The 16,342-nt window shown below is 45.4% G+C and overlaps 1 protein-coding gene across 3 annotated transcripts in view; it reads left to right on the top strand.

Annotated features, from left to right (window-relative positions):
- Positions 1-10,310, top strand: part of LOC147702672 (catechol O-methyltransferase-like) — a 79,823-nt gene extending 69,513 nt beyond the window's left edge. For all 3 annotated transcript variants that reach the window (XM_086931344.1, XM_086931345.1, XM_086931346.1), the window contains one exon: positions 9,823-10,310. In XM_086931344.1, coding sequence (XP_086787470.1) covers positions 9,823-10,128 — 306 coding nt within the window. In that variant the 3' untranslated portion in view covers positions 10,129-10,310. The remainder of the gene's footprint in view (positions 1-9,822) is intronic.
- The last annotated feature ends 6,032 nt before the right edge of the window (positions 10,311-16,342 follow it).

Genomic DNA, 16,342 nt, shown 5'->3' with positions numbered 1-16,342 from the left:
ATTTCGCTCGTTTTAAAATCTTAGAAACACTGAGGTCTCTAATAAATAATTTTTCCTCATGGTTATCTAATTTTAATGTCACTATCCTGCACTTTTTGCACGCTAACACACACACCCCCCCGCACTGCTTTTCAGAAGCTCCCTGTGACCCGGTTATATCATCACTGGTCCTTATGCTGTCCCAATTGACCATATCAAAATACTATCCTTCATGGTTAGAAGGAACCCATATGATGAAAAGGGCGCCAAGGAAGAGCTACTGATGGGTATTTTTCAATAACCACGAATGATGTACCCAGATTAGTGGACTATTGCCACCGACTCTCACACATAGTCGTTTTTCAGAAAATTCATTCCTTTGACCCTCCACTATTATTTGTATTTTGCTTAGTTACTTTCGGGGAATATAGTGTTGAGTGGTCATAAAAATTATCCCTGGGACCCAAACAACCTCTGTTCTATTAACTCTTTGCAAATGCCCAGATTAGGGTATTTGACAAAATGCAAACAATACAAAATGCGGCAGCAAGACTAATTGCCAGAATCCCCAAACACATGTCTGCTACAGACACCTTTAGAAAACTACACTGACTTCCTATCAGAAGTAGGGTCAAGTTTAAAACACTTTGTATTGTGTATAAAGCTCTTCATGGACAAGGACCTCAATTTCTCAAAGATCAATTAACCCTCTACTGTCCTTCGAGGACTCTGCGATCCTCTACTCTTAATGACTTAGTGGTGCCTCGCACTAAGACGGTCTCCTGGGGAGACCGTCGGTTCCTGGCCTCTGCCCCAAAACTATGGAACACTCTCCCTCAGTCAATTCGAACCTGCACCACTCTTTGGTCCTTCCGTAAACATTTAAAAACCTGGCTTTTTAACCATTAATCTTGTCTCTTTCTATCATACACACTCAGTGGAGATCCTGATGCAGATGTTACAGCGCCGAGACGCCTTCGGGCAATTGTTCGCACTTTATCAAATTTCATAAATAAATAAATAAGGAGTCTATGCACTTCTTCCCCCTTTGCTGTCCCGAAGCAGCAAAGAGTGTAGCAGGTTTTCGCTGTGATGGATAATTGCAGGGTTAGGGCGGTATGGTCACTTTCATTCCGTGGTTGAACTGCCTAATTTGACATATGTTTTTGTAGTCACTCAGTCAGTTAGATATAGTCTATTGTGGTCCAGTTGTTGTAAGTGGGTGCTATGACTACCCCTGAGTTGACTTTTATGGTTAGAGAGTGTGCCGTTGCCAGATTATATGCCCGCATAAGAGCATTGAAACGTCCGGTGCTGCCGTTGGATTGTCTTTCAAGAATGTTCAGCCCTATGTCGTGCATGTTAAAGTCCCCAAGGATGATGGAGTCCATGCCTGCAAACTGCAATAGCAGGATTTCAATCTTGTTTATTAACCGAATTAGTTTGTCCTTCGGACCCGGCCCATAGGGGTTATAATAAACATTTATTTAAAGTATTGATATTGGGCCGTCTGCCGTATTCAAACCCTTCAGAGTGCCGGCCAAAAAAGTATCTGAGGTGTTCTTTATCACTGTGAAAAGTACTTTCAGAGCATGATTGATGTATATAGAGATACCCCCCAAGGGTCTCCCGAAAATATTGCATTTTATTGCAGGTTTAAAATATTCCGCGTAGCTCCGTATTGGTGTAGATGACATTGCCCATGTTACTTGGGTACAGATCATATCTGCACCTGCGAGTAATGTTGTTGCAGATGGACTTTGCAAAACGTTGTTAATTCCTGCTACGTTCCAAGTCATGATCTTGATTGTTTGGTTGTTATATGCAGGGCTTCTATGCTGGATACGGCCGTTGTTTGAAACTGACCTTACCTTTGGTGGCATCGACTGATTGCTTGATAAGGGCCTAATATTAGGAGCTAGAATTTAAGACCAGTGGACGCCAGGACCAATCTTTAATACTGTTCCCCTTAGTCGAACAGGTGCTATTGGCCCCCCTCTACATGTGCGATGATTTGGATTGAACTATTGCTCCACAAATTCATTTTCGGGCCGCCTATCGAGCCGTGTAAAATGGGTCCTGTAGCTGGTTGAGTTGAATGTTTGCTGTTCGTCCTTTTCTGGCTGATCATTTCTTGTGCTCCCTGCTCTGCACTTAGCACGTTATTTTTCAGGATCATAGGATATTTAGTAGCGAGCAGGGCTTGATTTTTATACCCCAATTGTCCAATTGGGTATTGTATCCTCTCAGGGCTTCCGCCATGACCAGGTTGGATAAAGTTATCTCTGTGGTTTCATTTGCTTCATTTGGCCCTGAACCAGAGAAAGCCACTGTCTCGATATCAGTTGTTTTTATGTTTTCTAAACCCGGGATGTTTTTGCAAAGCTTCAGAAGGTTTCCTCTGTTGAGGATGTCCCAATTCCCCTGCAAGGTATATTCGGGGTATAGCAGTACTTTGAGATTTTCTCGATCTATGGCGTGATCTTTGAAGGGCTGAATGTGTTTAAAAATTGCCTTTGGTGCATCCAAGGGTTCTGTAGGATTCCAAGTTGAATTCCCACAGGGCCTAGAGCCTTCCCCGGTCCAGTTTGTTCTTAGGGCCCATGGTTGCGAGTCACTTCCAGGGGTAGGGATGCGAACAAGGAGGGTACAGGGTCATTGTTGCTCACTTGAATAGTTTTCGTCTCCCTTTGATTGTTAGCTGTGTTTGCAAATTGGGGCTCGTTTTGGAGTATTGACTGTTCAAGGACTGATTTATTTGTATTATGAGGTATGGATGTTCCTTGTTGGGTGCTGCCGGTATCTACTTTAATTGCTTGGGACCGTACTGTATTAAGGTCCGGGTGTTCCTTCTGTTCTTGGCGTGGCTCTTCAGCTTATGGGTCTCGTGTATTGACAAAATGGCCGCTGAGATCTGGAACTGTTATGTTCAGGCTTCTAATCTGTTTCTCCAGTTTCCTGGGGGATGCTGAGCAGGTATGTCCTTAGTATTTGTGCCATCCATTTGTGTATCTGTGTTTTGATCATTACCAGTTGGTTTTTGGAGGAAGACAGAGTCGTTCTGGTTCATCTTGTTGTGCTCTCTGTTTTCCTGTTTTTCTGACGCAAGCCAATGAGTTATTGTACCTTCATGATAACTTTTACTGGGTTTTTTTTTGTTTAGCTTTTTCAATGTGTTCTTGTTTTTACTGGATAGGTGTTGACATTCTAAAATTGGCGGTTTTAGATCATCTGACTTTCCAGAGCCTTTGTCAGATTTAAAGCTGAGTTGTGGTTCAGTCTGCAAATTGAATTTAAATGCCAAGTCATTGTCGCTAGATGCGCTTTTGAAGCTGTTGCTATCGTGCCTAGAGGTTTCCTGCATTTTTTCTGGTCTAACCTGATTGACCTGTGGCCTTAGCTGTGAGGCAGATGTTGGCTGCATATTTTCCGTCCTTATTCTTTTTATTTGATCTCCTTTGGGCCCGATGACTCATGTAAGACTTTATTCACGTTTGTTTGTGAGGCCTTCCTAATTGAGCTCTCAGTTGGATTTGTTTGGGGAGAGCGGGATATGTTGTTCATCCGCCTATTGACCTCACACTTAAGATCCGTGACTAAAGTGCTCATTATTTCTTGGAGCTTTTCCAAATTCTGCAGAATTGGGCTGCCCCCACAGCCATCTTGTTTTACCTTAACATCTGTGTTTGCTTGAGCTCTGCGAATCAGTGAGTTTAAAAGTTCCAATTTCAAATCCAATCCTGAGATCAAGCTGGAGACGGTTTGCAGTATGTTTTTTTGTGTGTCCAACTTATCTACGTGCGTTATGGCCGCATTTGCCATTGAGATCAAAGCTTCGTTGATCAATGCAAGATGATTCTCTATTTTTGAGGCACCGAGACAGCTTCCATTTCAGTTTTTGGAGAGCCGGTGGACCCTGGCTCATTTGTGCATAGAAGGAGGCTTGGATTTGATGAGTTAGGACACCCTTTGAATGGAGAGCTCTCACTTCTGGGCTTTGCGGGCAATGGCTCGTTTACACATAAAATGCGGCTTGGGTTTGATGAATTAGACCACCCTTTAGATGAAGAGCTCTCACTTCTGGGCTCGGCGGGCACCCCATGCCAAAGGGTCCATCTGAGGCTTCAAAGGAGTAGTGCAATTGCCTGAACGTGTCTTGTTAAGGGAGGAAACTCCTCACTTACCTCTAAGAGGGTAGTGGGGTAAGCTTCCATGGGTCCGTTGTCTGGATTTGCGGACACTGGTGTGCAGTTTGCTAAGTTGTTGGGGCAAAACGGGCTTGATCAATTGAGAGCTCTTGTACTTGAGAGCTGTTGCCCTCAACTATGATAATTTCCAGAGAAAGTGGAGTGGCAAGTGAGGGTCTTTGACATAAAGTCTCATATATATTGTTGCATGCTGATGTACTAGCGATGCAAGTCTCAAAGCGTGGTGCGACCGCTATTTCCCCAGGATTGCCAGGGTGGCCTGATTTGCCTTTTTTGCTTGTTTGTTGCAAATAGGCTCTAATGTCACTATTGCCATTAGGGCTGTTCCTGTTGCCGTTTGCGGTGGGTTCACTTAAATTAGATTTTGGATTTGGATTTGAATTTAAATTCATAATCTTCACACTTGAGGTTGAAGAAGTTGGAGAAGAGTTAGTTGGCTGCTCATCTAATTGTTGCCCCTCCCGGGGGATCGGACCGGATCGTACACATCCTTTGCCTGGAGGGTACAGCATCTTAGACTTTTGACGTCTTGCCGATTTATGTAGGCGATAGTTAGATTGAAGCTGGTCAACCCTGCATTTCATGTCCGCATGATTGTTCTACACTCTGAGCTCTAAGATTCCGGGGGTGGGGGGGTCCAGGTACCCTTGCCCGGCAGTACTGATGGTCGTAATGGTCCTGGTTACCTGGTTGCTTGGTGATGAAGGTGGTATTGACCTGGTGGTTTTTGAACAAGTGAGTCTAGCCGGGAGAATCTGTCCGGTAAATACCCCGGTCCTGGGGCAAAGAAGGATGGAAGTTTTGGGAGTTTTTTGGGGTGGCAAGCAGAGGTGGAGCCGGAACCGGAGCTTAGGCAGAGAGCAGGGCACACTGACGGACTGCAAGCTGCACTCAACTTAGTTGGGTCGCTTCCGTGGTCTTGCTGGGCTCTACACTCTGCAGCCGCCAGTAGGGCGGCAGTGCTCTCTGCGCTTTCTGAGCTCAACCTTCCAAGCCCAATGCTTCATGCTGCCTCTGGTAGCCTTTGGTTGCCTCTAGTTGCCTCTGGTTGCCGTGGGTGGTTGAGAGTTGGGGAGTGGGGGAGAGTGAGGACACCACATACCTCGTGTCTCATCCCCGGTGGCTTCCACAGCGTTTGAAAGAGTACTCCCCCACTGCAGGTCTTGGTTCTTGATTCCACAGCGCTTGGTGCGAGCTCTCCCCTGCTGCGGATCTTGATTCCGAGCACCGAGCACTCAGCCCCAAGCTCCAATGCGAGGTAATACGATGCGATGCAGTGCCGTACTGCAGCCAGATAGAGAGGGGGGACTCTGAACGGGACAATCAGAGAGGGCGGGCAGGTGGGCCGGCCGGAGAGTTTTCCTTTCCTTTCGGCGCTTCTTCTGTGTTTCCTTTCAGCGCTTCCTGCTCCCGTGCCCGCTCCCGCTCCAGCGCTGCTTCTTTGGCTTCTGCTGCTGGCTGCTGGCTCTGATCCGAGTGAAAACCTGGACTGGAAGAAAAATCTACAGATACTCAGTCCTGCTTACTACTATAGGAGGATTAGTGTGCACTAGCCTGATATCAGGTGCTTAGCCTAGTTCTTCCACTTGACTGAACTTCGAAGAAGATCTCAAGGCTTTGGCTCAGGGAGTCATGGGGGTCTGGAGTAGCTGTGCATGAGGGAGATAGGAAGAAGACGTCAAGGGAACTTGAGCCATGGAACCATTGGTTTACTCGGAATTGATGGAGATTGGAGTGCTTCTCGGTCCAGCTGGATTCTGCATGTGAGTGGGAAGGGTGATGTTTGTTCCTCGGGGAGCGAGGCCATGCCACGACTCTGGGTTGGGTGGGGTTTATATACCCTCTCAGTGGATCAACAGATTTAGCTAGTGAAGCACATGGCTGCCTGGAAGGTTGCCGAGTCTTGAAGAAAAGAAGTGTTAGTACACTCGCTTCAACTTTACAGTATGGGCAGGTGCAACTTGATGATCGGTACCAAATAACAGGAAATTAATGCATCATTTTCGCTTGAACGTGCATAATGGAAAACAACACAAAGCCCTCGGTAACAGCGGAAGCAAGGCATGCCATTGGCTCACAGGATCCTAGGGGGAAGCTTGCACGGACTCAATAGAAAACAATACGACGGCCCTAGTAACAGCGGGTGCAGATAATCTATTTGATCATGGGTTCTGGGGGACGCCTGCAGGGATTCAAGCGCAGTGCAATTACAGGTTTTGGGGAGCATCAGTCATGGTATCATAGTCCAAGAAGTCTCACTGTTTCTCCAACTCCTCAATTTGTTTTTTGGACAGATCAGTTATGGTAATGCAGATGGACAGTGGCAAGGTGACACAGTACAGTCACTGTCCCCAAGGCTCCATGTTCCCTCCGTCCAGCCATAACTTGACGGCCTCATCCTCTGCATCATAAAAGTCTGAAGCAGAAGTTTAACAGCGATAATGGATGAGGATCCACGCAAAGGTCGTTTTTGTAGTACTAGCAAACTTCATTGATATTGGTATTATTCTCGCAAATGACTTTGTTTAGTCCATCTAAACTGGTCACCCGTGTGGAGCTGTATACTACCCTTTCTAAACCAGCACAAGAAGTTATTCTGACGGTTTTGGCTTGTTATACATTTGGAGCCAAAGCTATTAAGAAATTTGCTCTACATTTTTAGAGAGACCAAAGACCTCTCAAAATGAAGTAAACTATTGTCTTCTGACTCTTCTGAAGTGGCATTTATAATCATGGGATTAACCAGTGTTAATTAAAAGAAAGCCCTTAAAACATTGGTACTTCCAGGGTCTGTAAATACACTCCTCCAGAGAATCCCATAATTGTATTAATTTTGATATAAATGCTGTAGTTTTATGAACCATAAACATTGATTTCTAGGTCAATATAGGCAGAAGATGGTTTGCAAAATAAAGGAGATCTCTTTCATCGAGTATCCACACAGAGTATTGGTTAAGAAAGTAAAACAAAGCATCTGTGCGACCACAGATTTAATATCACAGTTGGTTCTGCCTACCTACTGTGTGACCCTTCTTTTCCATTTCTATTATTTTTACAAATCGCAGGATAGCTGCAGAATGTTATATAAATGTGTCAAGAACCCCCATTCGGAACTTGTATTTTACCCTCTTAAGATACATATCTCTACCTGTAAAAATTGTGACCGCATCTTTCAGTGCATTCTTTGCAGTAAACTAGTTGCATTCACCAGGCCTAAGCAAAATGTTCTTACCTGCTCAAGTGCATCATAGTTCCCCCAGAACATCCAATTCCAATGTTAGAAGCAAAGTACCTTTGTCTGGCTGGCGAGTGGTACCCATCTTCTCTATACCAAAAAGACAATGCTGCTTCACGCACTACAATTGCCACAGGGTAAAATAACTTCCACCCTCCTGGGCAGCGAGTTCAGCTTTTCTTCTGATGGAGAATTTGTTTCGTACCTGCACTTAATGTACATAAAATGCAGTTCTCAATCCAATCTTCACTGCAGATGTTAATTGAGATGCATTGCTTCTTCCCATGCTGCACCTGTTCTGCATGTCTGGAAAGATTGCACTTCTGCTGACAGGGGTGTATTGTGTCGGGTTTCTAAAGCTCTTCATACCCATGATGATGTGTGATACTGCATTTTATGGATAGGTGGCACGCTACTCTATGGATGTACTCTGAGGGAAGATACTGGGTTTCCGGTGTTCCCTATTTAGAAAGGGTTTTGATATTCTGTGTGATTACCAGAGATGTGCTCTTGTGTTTTGTCACTGCTTATTAACATGTAAAGGAGCAAAAGGAGTGAGAGGCAGGGCATTTAGACATATAGGCACTAATGTACGAAAAGTTACATGTGCTTGAATGACCTCTGGGATATATGGGAATTGTTTTAGAGTTGTGGTTGTATAATACAGTTGCTCATATTGCCTTGATACAAATTTCTAGCCTGAGAGTAGGAGGCTGAGAGGTACTTGTGTCTTCCATCAATGGGGTGATATATTTTGGGATTTTGTGTATCCATGCCTAGTTGTAGCAAATGGTTCTTTCTGCTGAATTTGTGATCTTCAATAAAAGTTGGAAAGAAACAATGCATCACTGCCTTCCTAAATTTTGTGTGGTCTTGTGTGTTTCTTGTTTTTGTCTGGAGAGAGCAGTGAAGTTGTACTGCTTGTATGCAGAAGGAGGTTCCACTGATTTGTTTCTTCTTGTATGGTATTGAGGTGTCAATCTTTCCAGCTTTTCTTGGATGAAAGATGGGCTCTTTTAGTGGAAGTGGGTGGCCGTATGGGAATGATGCATAGAGACTTCAAGGCTAACCGTCTGGATATGAGTAGACAACTTATTACATGGAGAGAAAGTAAGAAATGGCCCCATAGATGAGTGTGTTATAATTGTCTTGTTGCATTTTGAATTGTTTGCAGTCTTTAGAGCTGTAAAAAAGCCCCTGCCTATACAGTTTGTCTGCACCTTTAAGAAGAGACATGACGAGGGTAATGGTAGCCTGGAACGTCAGCAGGACATACAGAGACAGTGGACAGTTCGCAAGGTGTGGAAAGTGCTTCTTGTGACTCGCTTCACTTGGGCGGCCAAGGTTTGGCTGAAGTCAATTATCAATTCCAGGTTTCTCATTTCTGTTGATGTTAATAGGGGTGAGTCGAATCCTTGGGGCTAGACGGAGCTATGCTGGTAGTTCTCTAATTGTCCATCGTTTATTTCTCAGTTGTGAATGCATTACATTTAAGGTGACTCCTAAGCATATATTTGCCAAGAGCTCACAGGTAGTAGACTAGTACTTAGATTTCTAGATCCCTCAAATTTGTAAGGTTGAGGATGTCCTGCCTGTTGTTGGTTTAGGTGTAGCATGTTAAGTTTAAAGACTTGATGGAGTCTGGTAAGAGGCCGATGAAAGCATCAAAGAAAAATGTGAGTCTTGAGATAGCCCAGAGTCAGTGCTAGAAGGAGGTGATCCAAAGAGGAGCACTATGATGGATATCAATCTTTTGGATAAGTAGAAGGAGATGTCTTGTTGCTCTAATTGATGTAAGAGGAAGTGGACTTTGCCAAACGTAGAGGCTAGTTCTGGCAGTAGAAGGTGAGCAACTTCCTTTCTGTCTTTCGTAGTACTCATCTCCTCCCAGTTAAAATTAAGATGAGTTCAGTTCCTGTTGCAGAGTGGAACTTAGTTTGATGGCTAGAAGTAAGTCGTTTTTCCAGGACGTTTGTGATCTGACTGAACACTACTCATTTGATCAGTGTTCCTAAAAATGAGGCATTCTGGGTTTGTCTTCAGCTGGCTGGGCTGATTTCCACATCTTCCTGAAAGGGCTTAAGTAGATCCCAAGGTGGTTGGCCGACATTCTGGACTTGTTGACAATGGTCCTTGCAATCAGGCAACAAGCATTGAGTACCATGTTCTTGAAGGTTTGTGTGGGACAAGGGTCTGCACCTGTTTGCATGGGGGGAGGGGGTCACATCCACCGCCCTTCGTCATACTCTACCCATTATCTGCATGTGAAGGAGGCTTAACTTACAGTTCTGCTGCTACTGCTGTGCTTGTTTGTACATGTGAGGTTTGGACTACTTATTATCTTTTAGTAATTCAAGGAGTGTGAAGAAGAAGAGCGAAGAGTAAAATGTTCCTTTTCAGTTTCAGCTCCTTATCCTTTCCTCTGAAGAGGCCATCACCACCATGAAGAGTTCCTGTAGAGTGGACACCTTCGATCTCGTACTGATGGACCACAACCCTGGGCAGTACTTGAATGACCTGAGGGCCCTCGAGGAGCAAGGGCTGCTCGCCGCAGGCTCCACCATACTGGCTAATGACGCGGAGGGCCCAGGCGCTGCAGAGTTCCTGCAAGAGGTTCAGAATGACCGGCGTTACAGAGTGCAATCAAAGTGTGAAAATCTGTTGGAAATTGTTTGTATTCGTGAGCCAATCATTAGCCATGCATAGTGCCCAAAATGCAAGCATTCACAGAGGTGCTTCCGCTGAGTCAGTACTTCAACCGAACCAGAAGAAATAGGTAGCTATAATGTATTCTTTTTCACAAAACTGTATGTTTTTCGAAGTCCACGTTATTCACATTCATTCTTAAATCTGTAAATAAAGAATTGGATCACCAATTTACCACTTTCCATTCATCTGACTCTCTTAACTTTCCTCTATTCTAAACATGATATCCTGAAATCCTGTTTCTTGCAGAACCCTAAAACTTGTTAAAATCAAGTCCTAGGACCCTGATTAAGAGTTTGTCAAAGAAGTAGGTGCTATTTATCGCAGATGATAAAATCCGACTAGCCATGGTTCATAATTTAGGTGGTGGGATAAATACCACGGATTCCACGTTTCTTTGCCAGTAACGTGCAGATTTGGTGCTTAGTGCACCAACATCCACTTGTGATAGGTTTTCCCCTGTTTAATTCCGTCAGATTTGACCTGCTAAAATTTACCGAATGGTGAGGTATTTCATGTACCAAGTAAATACTGATTGTAGTAAATACCACACAACTCGGAATTCCGACCATTCACAATCAAGGCCAAAATGTTTAGTTGCTGGGTTGGTGTAGCTGTCCATTGGCAGATTCCATGTCCTGACCTGCTATCTCTGATTTCAAGCAAGAGTCAGAGATACAGGTTCAATTGAGAGTTGGAATTATTCCTAATGATAGACATGTGAGCTAATCACCCACTTTCGGGTCCAATTTTTAATTTCATTAATTTGGTTCTTTTCCTATGACACGTCCTCAGCCTCTAGGTTAGACGTGAAAGCCATACAATTCTGGAGGGGTTCTGAAAGCTATTCTAAATTTAGGCCGATTCTAGGGTAAAAAGTGGCAAAGTGCTAAAAAAAATTGATATTCACAAAGTTATCAAGTTGACTGGAACTTAGATTTGGTTGCTGTTGATAAAAAAAAGAGTGAAATAAACCGATTTTAGTAACATTATCTTTTTTTTATCAGATAAAAAACGAGTTTATGCTGCTACCTTTTCTGGAGTTGCGTCATCTCTGTGATTCTTAGTTCCCAGGCATAGCAGTTTGTGCCCTTGAAATATTATTACGTTGACCGTATTGTTTTCTGTGGTCTCTTATATGGTAGAGTCGAGGATGGGTTTCGAAGAGTGGCACAGAAGCTTGAGATAGAGCGCAAATTCAAACTCTCAAGGAATTACTGTACACCAGCTAATTTAAATGGTCCTCACCTCATTCAGTAACCTGAGAGCCCTAACTGCTCATTCTGACCTCAGTATCTAAGCCCCCAGAATGTCCAATCGCATAAGCCTATGCTTCTGTTTGAGATTTAAAAAACTGCCTTTAGATGCCTTCTTTCGGCATAGCTCAAGTACAAGGCACAGTCACCCTTAGTATGTTACCGGCCCAAGGTGACCATTGTACGTTACAAAAGTAACATAGTAGTTCCCACCTTGTTGCAGGGATCAGTGAATAAAGAGAGGAGACAGACTCACTGATAATGCGGACCACACAGATAGGCCAGGAACTCTGGCCTACAACAACAGTTGAAATAAAGGCTTGGGTGTTCACAGCACCCCTCTTCGCGAGATATGCCCACAGGTTGACTTGAAAAGGAGCACCAGGTCTGTTGTCCATCCCACTAGACAGAGACGTTTTTTGAGTAAATTGTGTCTTAAAATTGTTTTATGAACCACTTGTTCGGGTCAATACTCGAGCTGGAGGCAGCACTAAATCCATACAAGTTCAAAGGCAGAAATACCAAGCGGGTAATGCGCAGCTGATTAGAGCTAAGTCCTTATCTTGTTTTTACAGAGATTAATCCACATGTTACAAACCGAAAATGTGAATTTAGACTCTCCTTCTTTCGATAATCTAGACTCCGAGACTTGTTTCTCCTGCCTGTAGGGTGAATCTTTGACCAAACTGCATACCCGTTCAGTGCACCTTGGACTTGACCCTGAATAAGTGATTGTTGACCTTTGGCATGGTATATATCCTCAGAAATGTAAGACACTAAAGATCTGCAAGTTGAGATACCTGCTGCTGCAAGGAGCTTTTGGGCTCCTTATTCAAGGTCTAATAGGAAATCGCGGACTTTCCTTCTCCAGGGTTCAATAAAGTTAGCACACTTTTGCTGGGTAATGGTAACACAGTGGCATCGCAGTGTAAAAGATCAGTTATTCTCTTTTTTTTTGTGAAGCGAAACATGTCCTGATTCTTTTTGTTGGGATGGGAATATCCCTGGATGGTAAGCAAACGTGTTGCCCTGCCCTGAGTGCCTAACTGCATGTATCGGGCATCCTAAATGTTCATGTTCACCCTGGCGTCCAGCTAATCTAAGCATATGTGCAGATGCCTTGGCCTGTCCGTAACTATGAGAGGCCTGGAACTTTCCTGTGATCTGGAGTGGCGCACCAGGAGTGCCTTTATTCGCAACAGAGAACTACTGCTCATATCAGTAGGTTTAGTACATAACACAGTGGTGGCAGCATACAGAGTTTTAAGGATCATTAGTATGATCTGACCTTTTTGTCTGGATCACTAGAATGTAGGCCTGCTGGCCCACTTTTGTAAATTTCCACTTCCGTGCTCCTGCCCAGTCCTTTGCAACTGGCATGTGCGTTAACCATGTTGGTGTGTGTAGCCTGTGTGGATCATGCTAGATGTGTGAGTGAGCCATATTAAAGGAGGCCAGTGGAACCCATGTTAGATGCCACAGGCCTGGCTTTGCAGAAGGTGGAAGAGGAGGATTGTGCTCTCAGACACTGCAAGTGTATCGCTCTCATTTCTGAAACTAGAGTGAGAAGACTCAGACACAGAAGTAAGTAGAGTGGAAACATTGCTCCCTTAGATATTCTTTGAGGCCTTTTGGTTAGCCAGGAGCTACTGATCTATCTTCCTGAACACTGCCATTTGGTCAATGGTGGGGATGAGGGGTGGGACTGCTGGGAAAAGTGAAGCTGCCTTTAGGTGAGTCCTGACCTTTTATCTTTCCCTGTTTACTCCTTCGGTTGGCACGACAGCCAGGTACAGAAACCTCACACCTCTTGGTCCTCTGTTATGGGTGCACCAGAATGGAGACAGCTCTGCTATGAGCTGAAACTCTCTGCACATAAGCCGTGTCTTGAAAACAGCCTGAAATGGACATTTGGAATATGTATCAACAGATATCCGTTCTACAGTTTGAGACAGCAGATCCACATCTACTGTCTGCCAGTTATTTGTAAAAGTGTGATCCCAACCACCCCTCTCTGTTCCATTTCCAAACCTGCTATGATCGTGGAAGGAAGTACTCTGCAGAGTTCTCAGTGGACTGTTGTGCAGCCAGGGCTGGTGTCTGCCTGATAACAAGTCTCCCAGAGGTCTAGAAGCAACACCTAAAGTATGGACCTTGTGCAGGAGGAGCTCTGTACCTGTCCCGAAGTGCCTAGAAGCCTGCCTGTTTACTGAAAGAGAGTAGGAGCCTGCCTGCCCCTGGAGTAGGAAAAGAGACTGCCTAGGAAGGAAGGTGGCCCAGCTTGTCCCTGGTGGATGGTGGGGCGGTGGGCCCAGAAGACACAGACTTTTAAAGAGCAATCTGGAAGAACCCTGGAGTCAGAAGACCCACCAGAATTTCCTGTGGGTTTCAGGCAGGAATGAACTTAGTTAATATGATTGTCAAAGGCCCAGTTGGGGACATGATCATATGTTTCTGAATGGCACATGCAGGACTTTGTTTGCTGAACTGTTGAATGGGCCATGCGGGGCTTCATCTGCCAAATTGCTGAATGGCCTGTGCGGGGCTGCATCGGCCTTGGGGTGCCGACCTGTTCATAGCTTCAGCTACCGAAGTGCTGAACTCCCTGCTGGGGGCTATTGTTGCTGTCCAGTCAACCCAGACATAGACTACAACTGCTGACTGCGAGAATCCCCTGACGTTCTAGCTGTCCTGCGCAATCTCCGAAGTGTCCGTCTTCAGATGACCGAAAATTGAAGACTGTGTGGATAGATTGTGGCAAACTGGAGACAGAGAGAGAGAGTGGAGTGGGTGCTGTGCTAAACAACTATAGCACCCAGAGACATACTTGTTAAAGATTATTGTTGTGTGTAGTATTGAGTGCAACTGTGATTAAAGTCCTTTATTTGATCTGTTGCTGGATTGCTGAGTTCTGAGCTCGAGCACCCTCACGCTGCCTCTCTGAGGAGCCTGTGTCTGCTTGCCCTTCTACCCTGAGAGGAAAGTGCGGAAAGGGTTGTTCTTGGCCTAGTTTCCAGAGGCGTAGTCGGATGGGCTGTCGGACACTATAGGCAAACAGCCTCAAGTCCCACAGTTGAGGCCCAGTGGCCTCTGCCTGTCACATGGCTCCTCAAACTGGAACTGACATTTTCTCACTTATTTTGTTTTCTTTTTATTTGTAAAGCATCAATGACATCATCTAGGGGTCACTAGGGGTTGTAGATGCAACCCCTGGCGTATCCCTTGCGACATCTGGTAATGGCTTTGCGACCCTTGGCTTCACAGGTGGCAAATTCAGTGTGAAGAGCCAAGGAGTAGCTCACCCTAATTGGCATCAGGTGCTCCTTGTTTTCTGTTACCTTTTATTATGCCAAAAATAAATAATAGTATATTATTCACTATTAGTGTAAATAAATTGAAACTCAGAAGCTGAAAACCAAGAGATGTAAGAAGACCTTCACCTGCAGCTAAGGTAAGTAAAAAGACAATGCTTTTAAATGTATGTTGTGTACATATGTGTGGATGAAAGTCTGTTTGTGTAAGGGAATGCATGTATTGTGTGTCTGTGGGTTAAATGGAAAGGGGCGACCACTCGGTCCCCCCGAACGTATGGTTGGGTGCCCGATCCTCCCGGGAAACCATTTTGGGTGGGGGGGCGTGTCTCGGCTGGTATGCCCGAAGCGGCGTAGCCGGGGCGCACCTTTTCCCGCCCAAGAGGGGTTGTCCTAGACACCTACACCGATGGCCACGCCCAGTAGGCGTACCGGAGGAGGGTACACGCCCTCCCACAGAAGAATAAATAGAGCGGGAATCCGAAGAAGCGTCCTCTTGTTCCTGTGCTCTGAAGGCTGCACCCACTCGTTGCTCGTGAGCCCTCGACGGAACAAGCAGCAATTTTGAGAACTTGTAATTCTTGTGTTTTTCTTTCAGTTACTCAAAGGCGAAGAGTCCAGGACCTCGTTGATCGTCTAAGGGGCCGATAATCGAAACCATGGCTGGCAAGAAAGCAGGAAAGGGTTCCGAGACAGATAAGGTGCTACGCCTGTTGATGAACCGAATGGCTGGCATGGAGCGGAAACTAGGACAAGTCCCATTGATCGGTCGAGGTTTGGCGGACGTCAAAAAGCAACTGGCTGCACTGAGCAATCCTGGTAACCCTAAGAAGGTAATAGGCCCGGCCTTGCCGGGAATCGTCCCCGAGGGTAGAGGGAAGCGGGTCAAGAAGAGGGCGGTTTCAGGGGAGGTTCCGGTCCCAGAGGTACCCCCGGCCACCCCTGTCACACCGGCAGACAACCCGGTACCAATCCCGGACGCGGGTCAACCGATCCCGGTAGTGATTACCCCCGCTAACGATGAGGATATGCCTCCTGAATTGGCCACCCAGTTGGCCGCATGGCTCAATAATAAAGCAGGGGGTGCCAAGGCGCCCGGAGACACGGCCGAAGAGGCCAAGCTACTAATCCAGCAATTGCGGCAGTCGAGAGATGCCGCAAAGGCGAATCTTCCTCTTGTTTCCCCACAGGTGACACCGGTAGGACCTGCAGTTGGTCACGAGAAGACGGCGGGAACAACGACCGAACCGGGTAAGCTCGCTTTGCCAATGGCGGGGGAGGGCTCATTACCCTCAAGGCGGGAGAGGGTGGCACAGCACATCCCTATGGCCACAAAAGAGTTAATATGGGGAGACAAATATATCAATATGTTTTCTTTATCAACTGACCATCGCGAGATGGAATATGCTAAAACCCAGAAAGATTTGTGGCACCCGAGCGTATGGCGCGCAAAAATGGCGGAATTCATGGTGGATGAAACGATAAAGAATTGGGCGAAGGCCTTTGCAATATTTACTGCAGTAATGGGGGAACGTAAACCCGAGGTGTTAACTGAACTGTCTTGCTATCAAACTCGTATTATGGATTTTTATGCAATGTATGAGGGAGAGGAATGGAAAGGTTATGACATGAAATTCCGAAAAGCGA

Source organism: Lissotriton vulgaris, chromosome 7, assembly GCF_964263255.1.
Source record: "Lissotriton vulgaris chromosome 7, aLisVul1.2, whole genome shotgun sequence".
Classification (NCBI taxonomy): Eukaryota; Metazoa; Chordata; class Amphibia; order Caudata; family Salamandridae; genus Lissotriton; species Lissotriton vulgaris.
The sequence above is the reverse complement of the archived record's forward strand: the minus strand, read 5'-3'. Positions and strand labels throughout refer to the sequence as shown.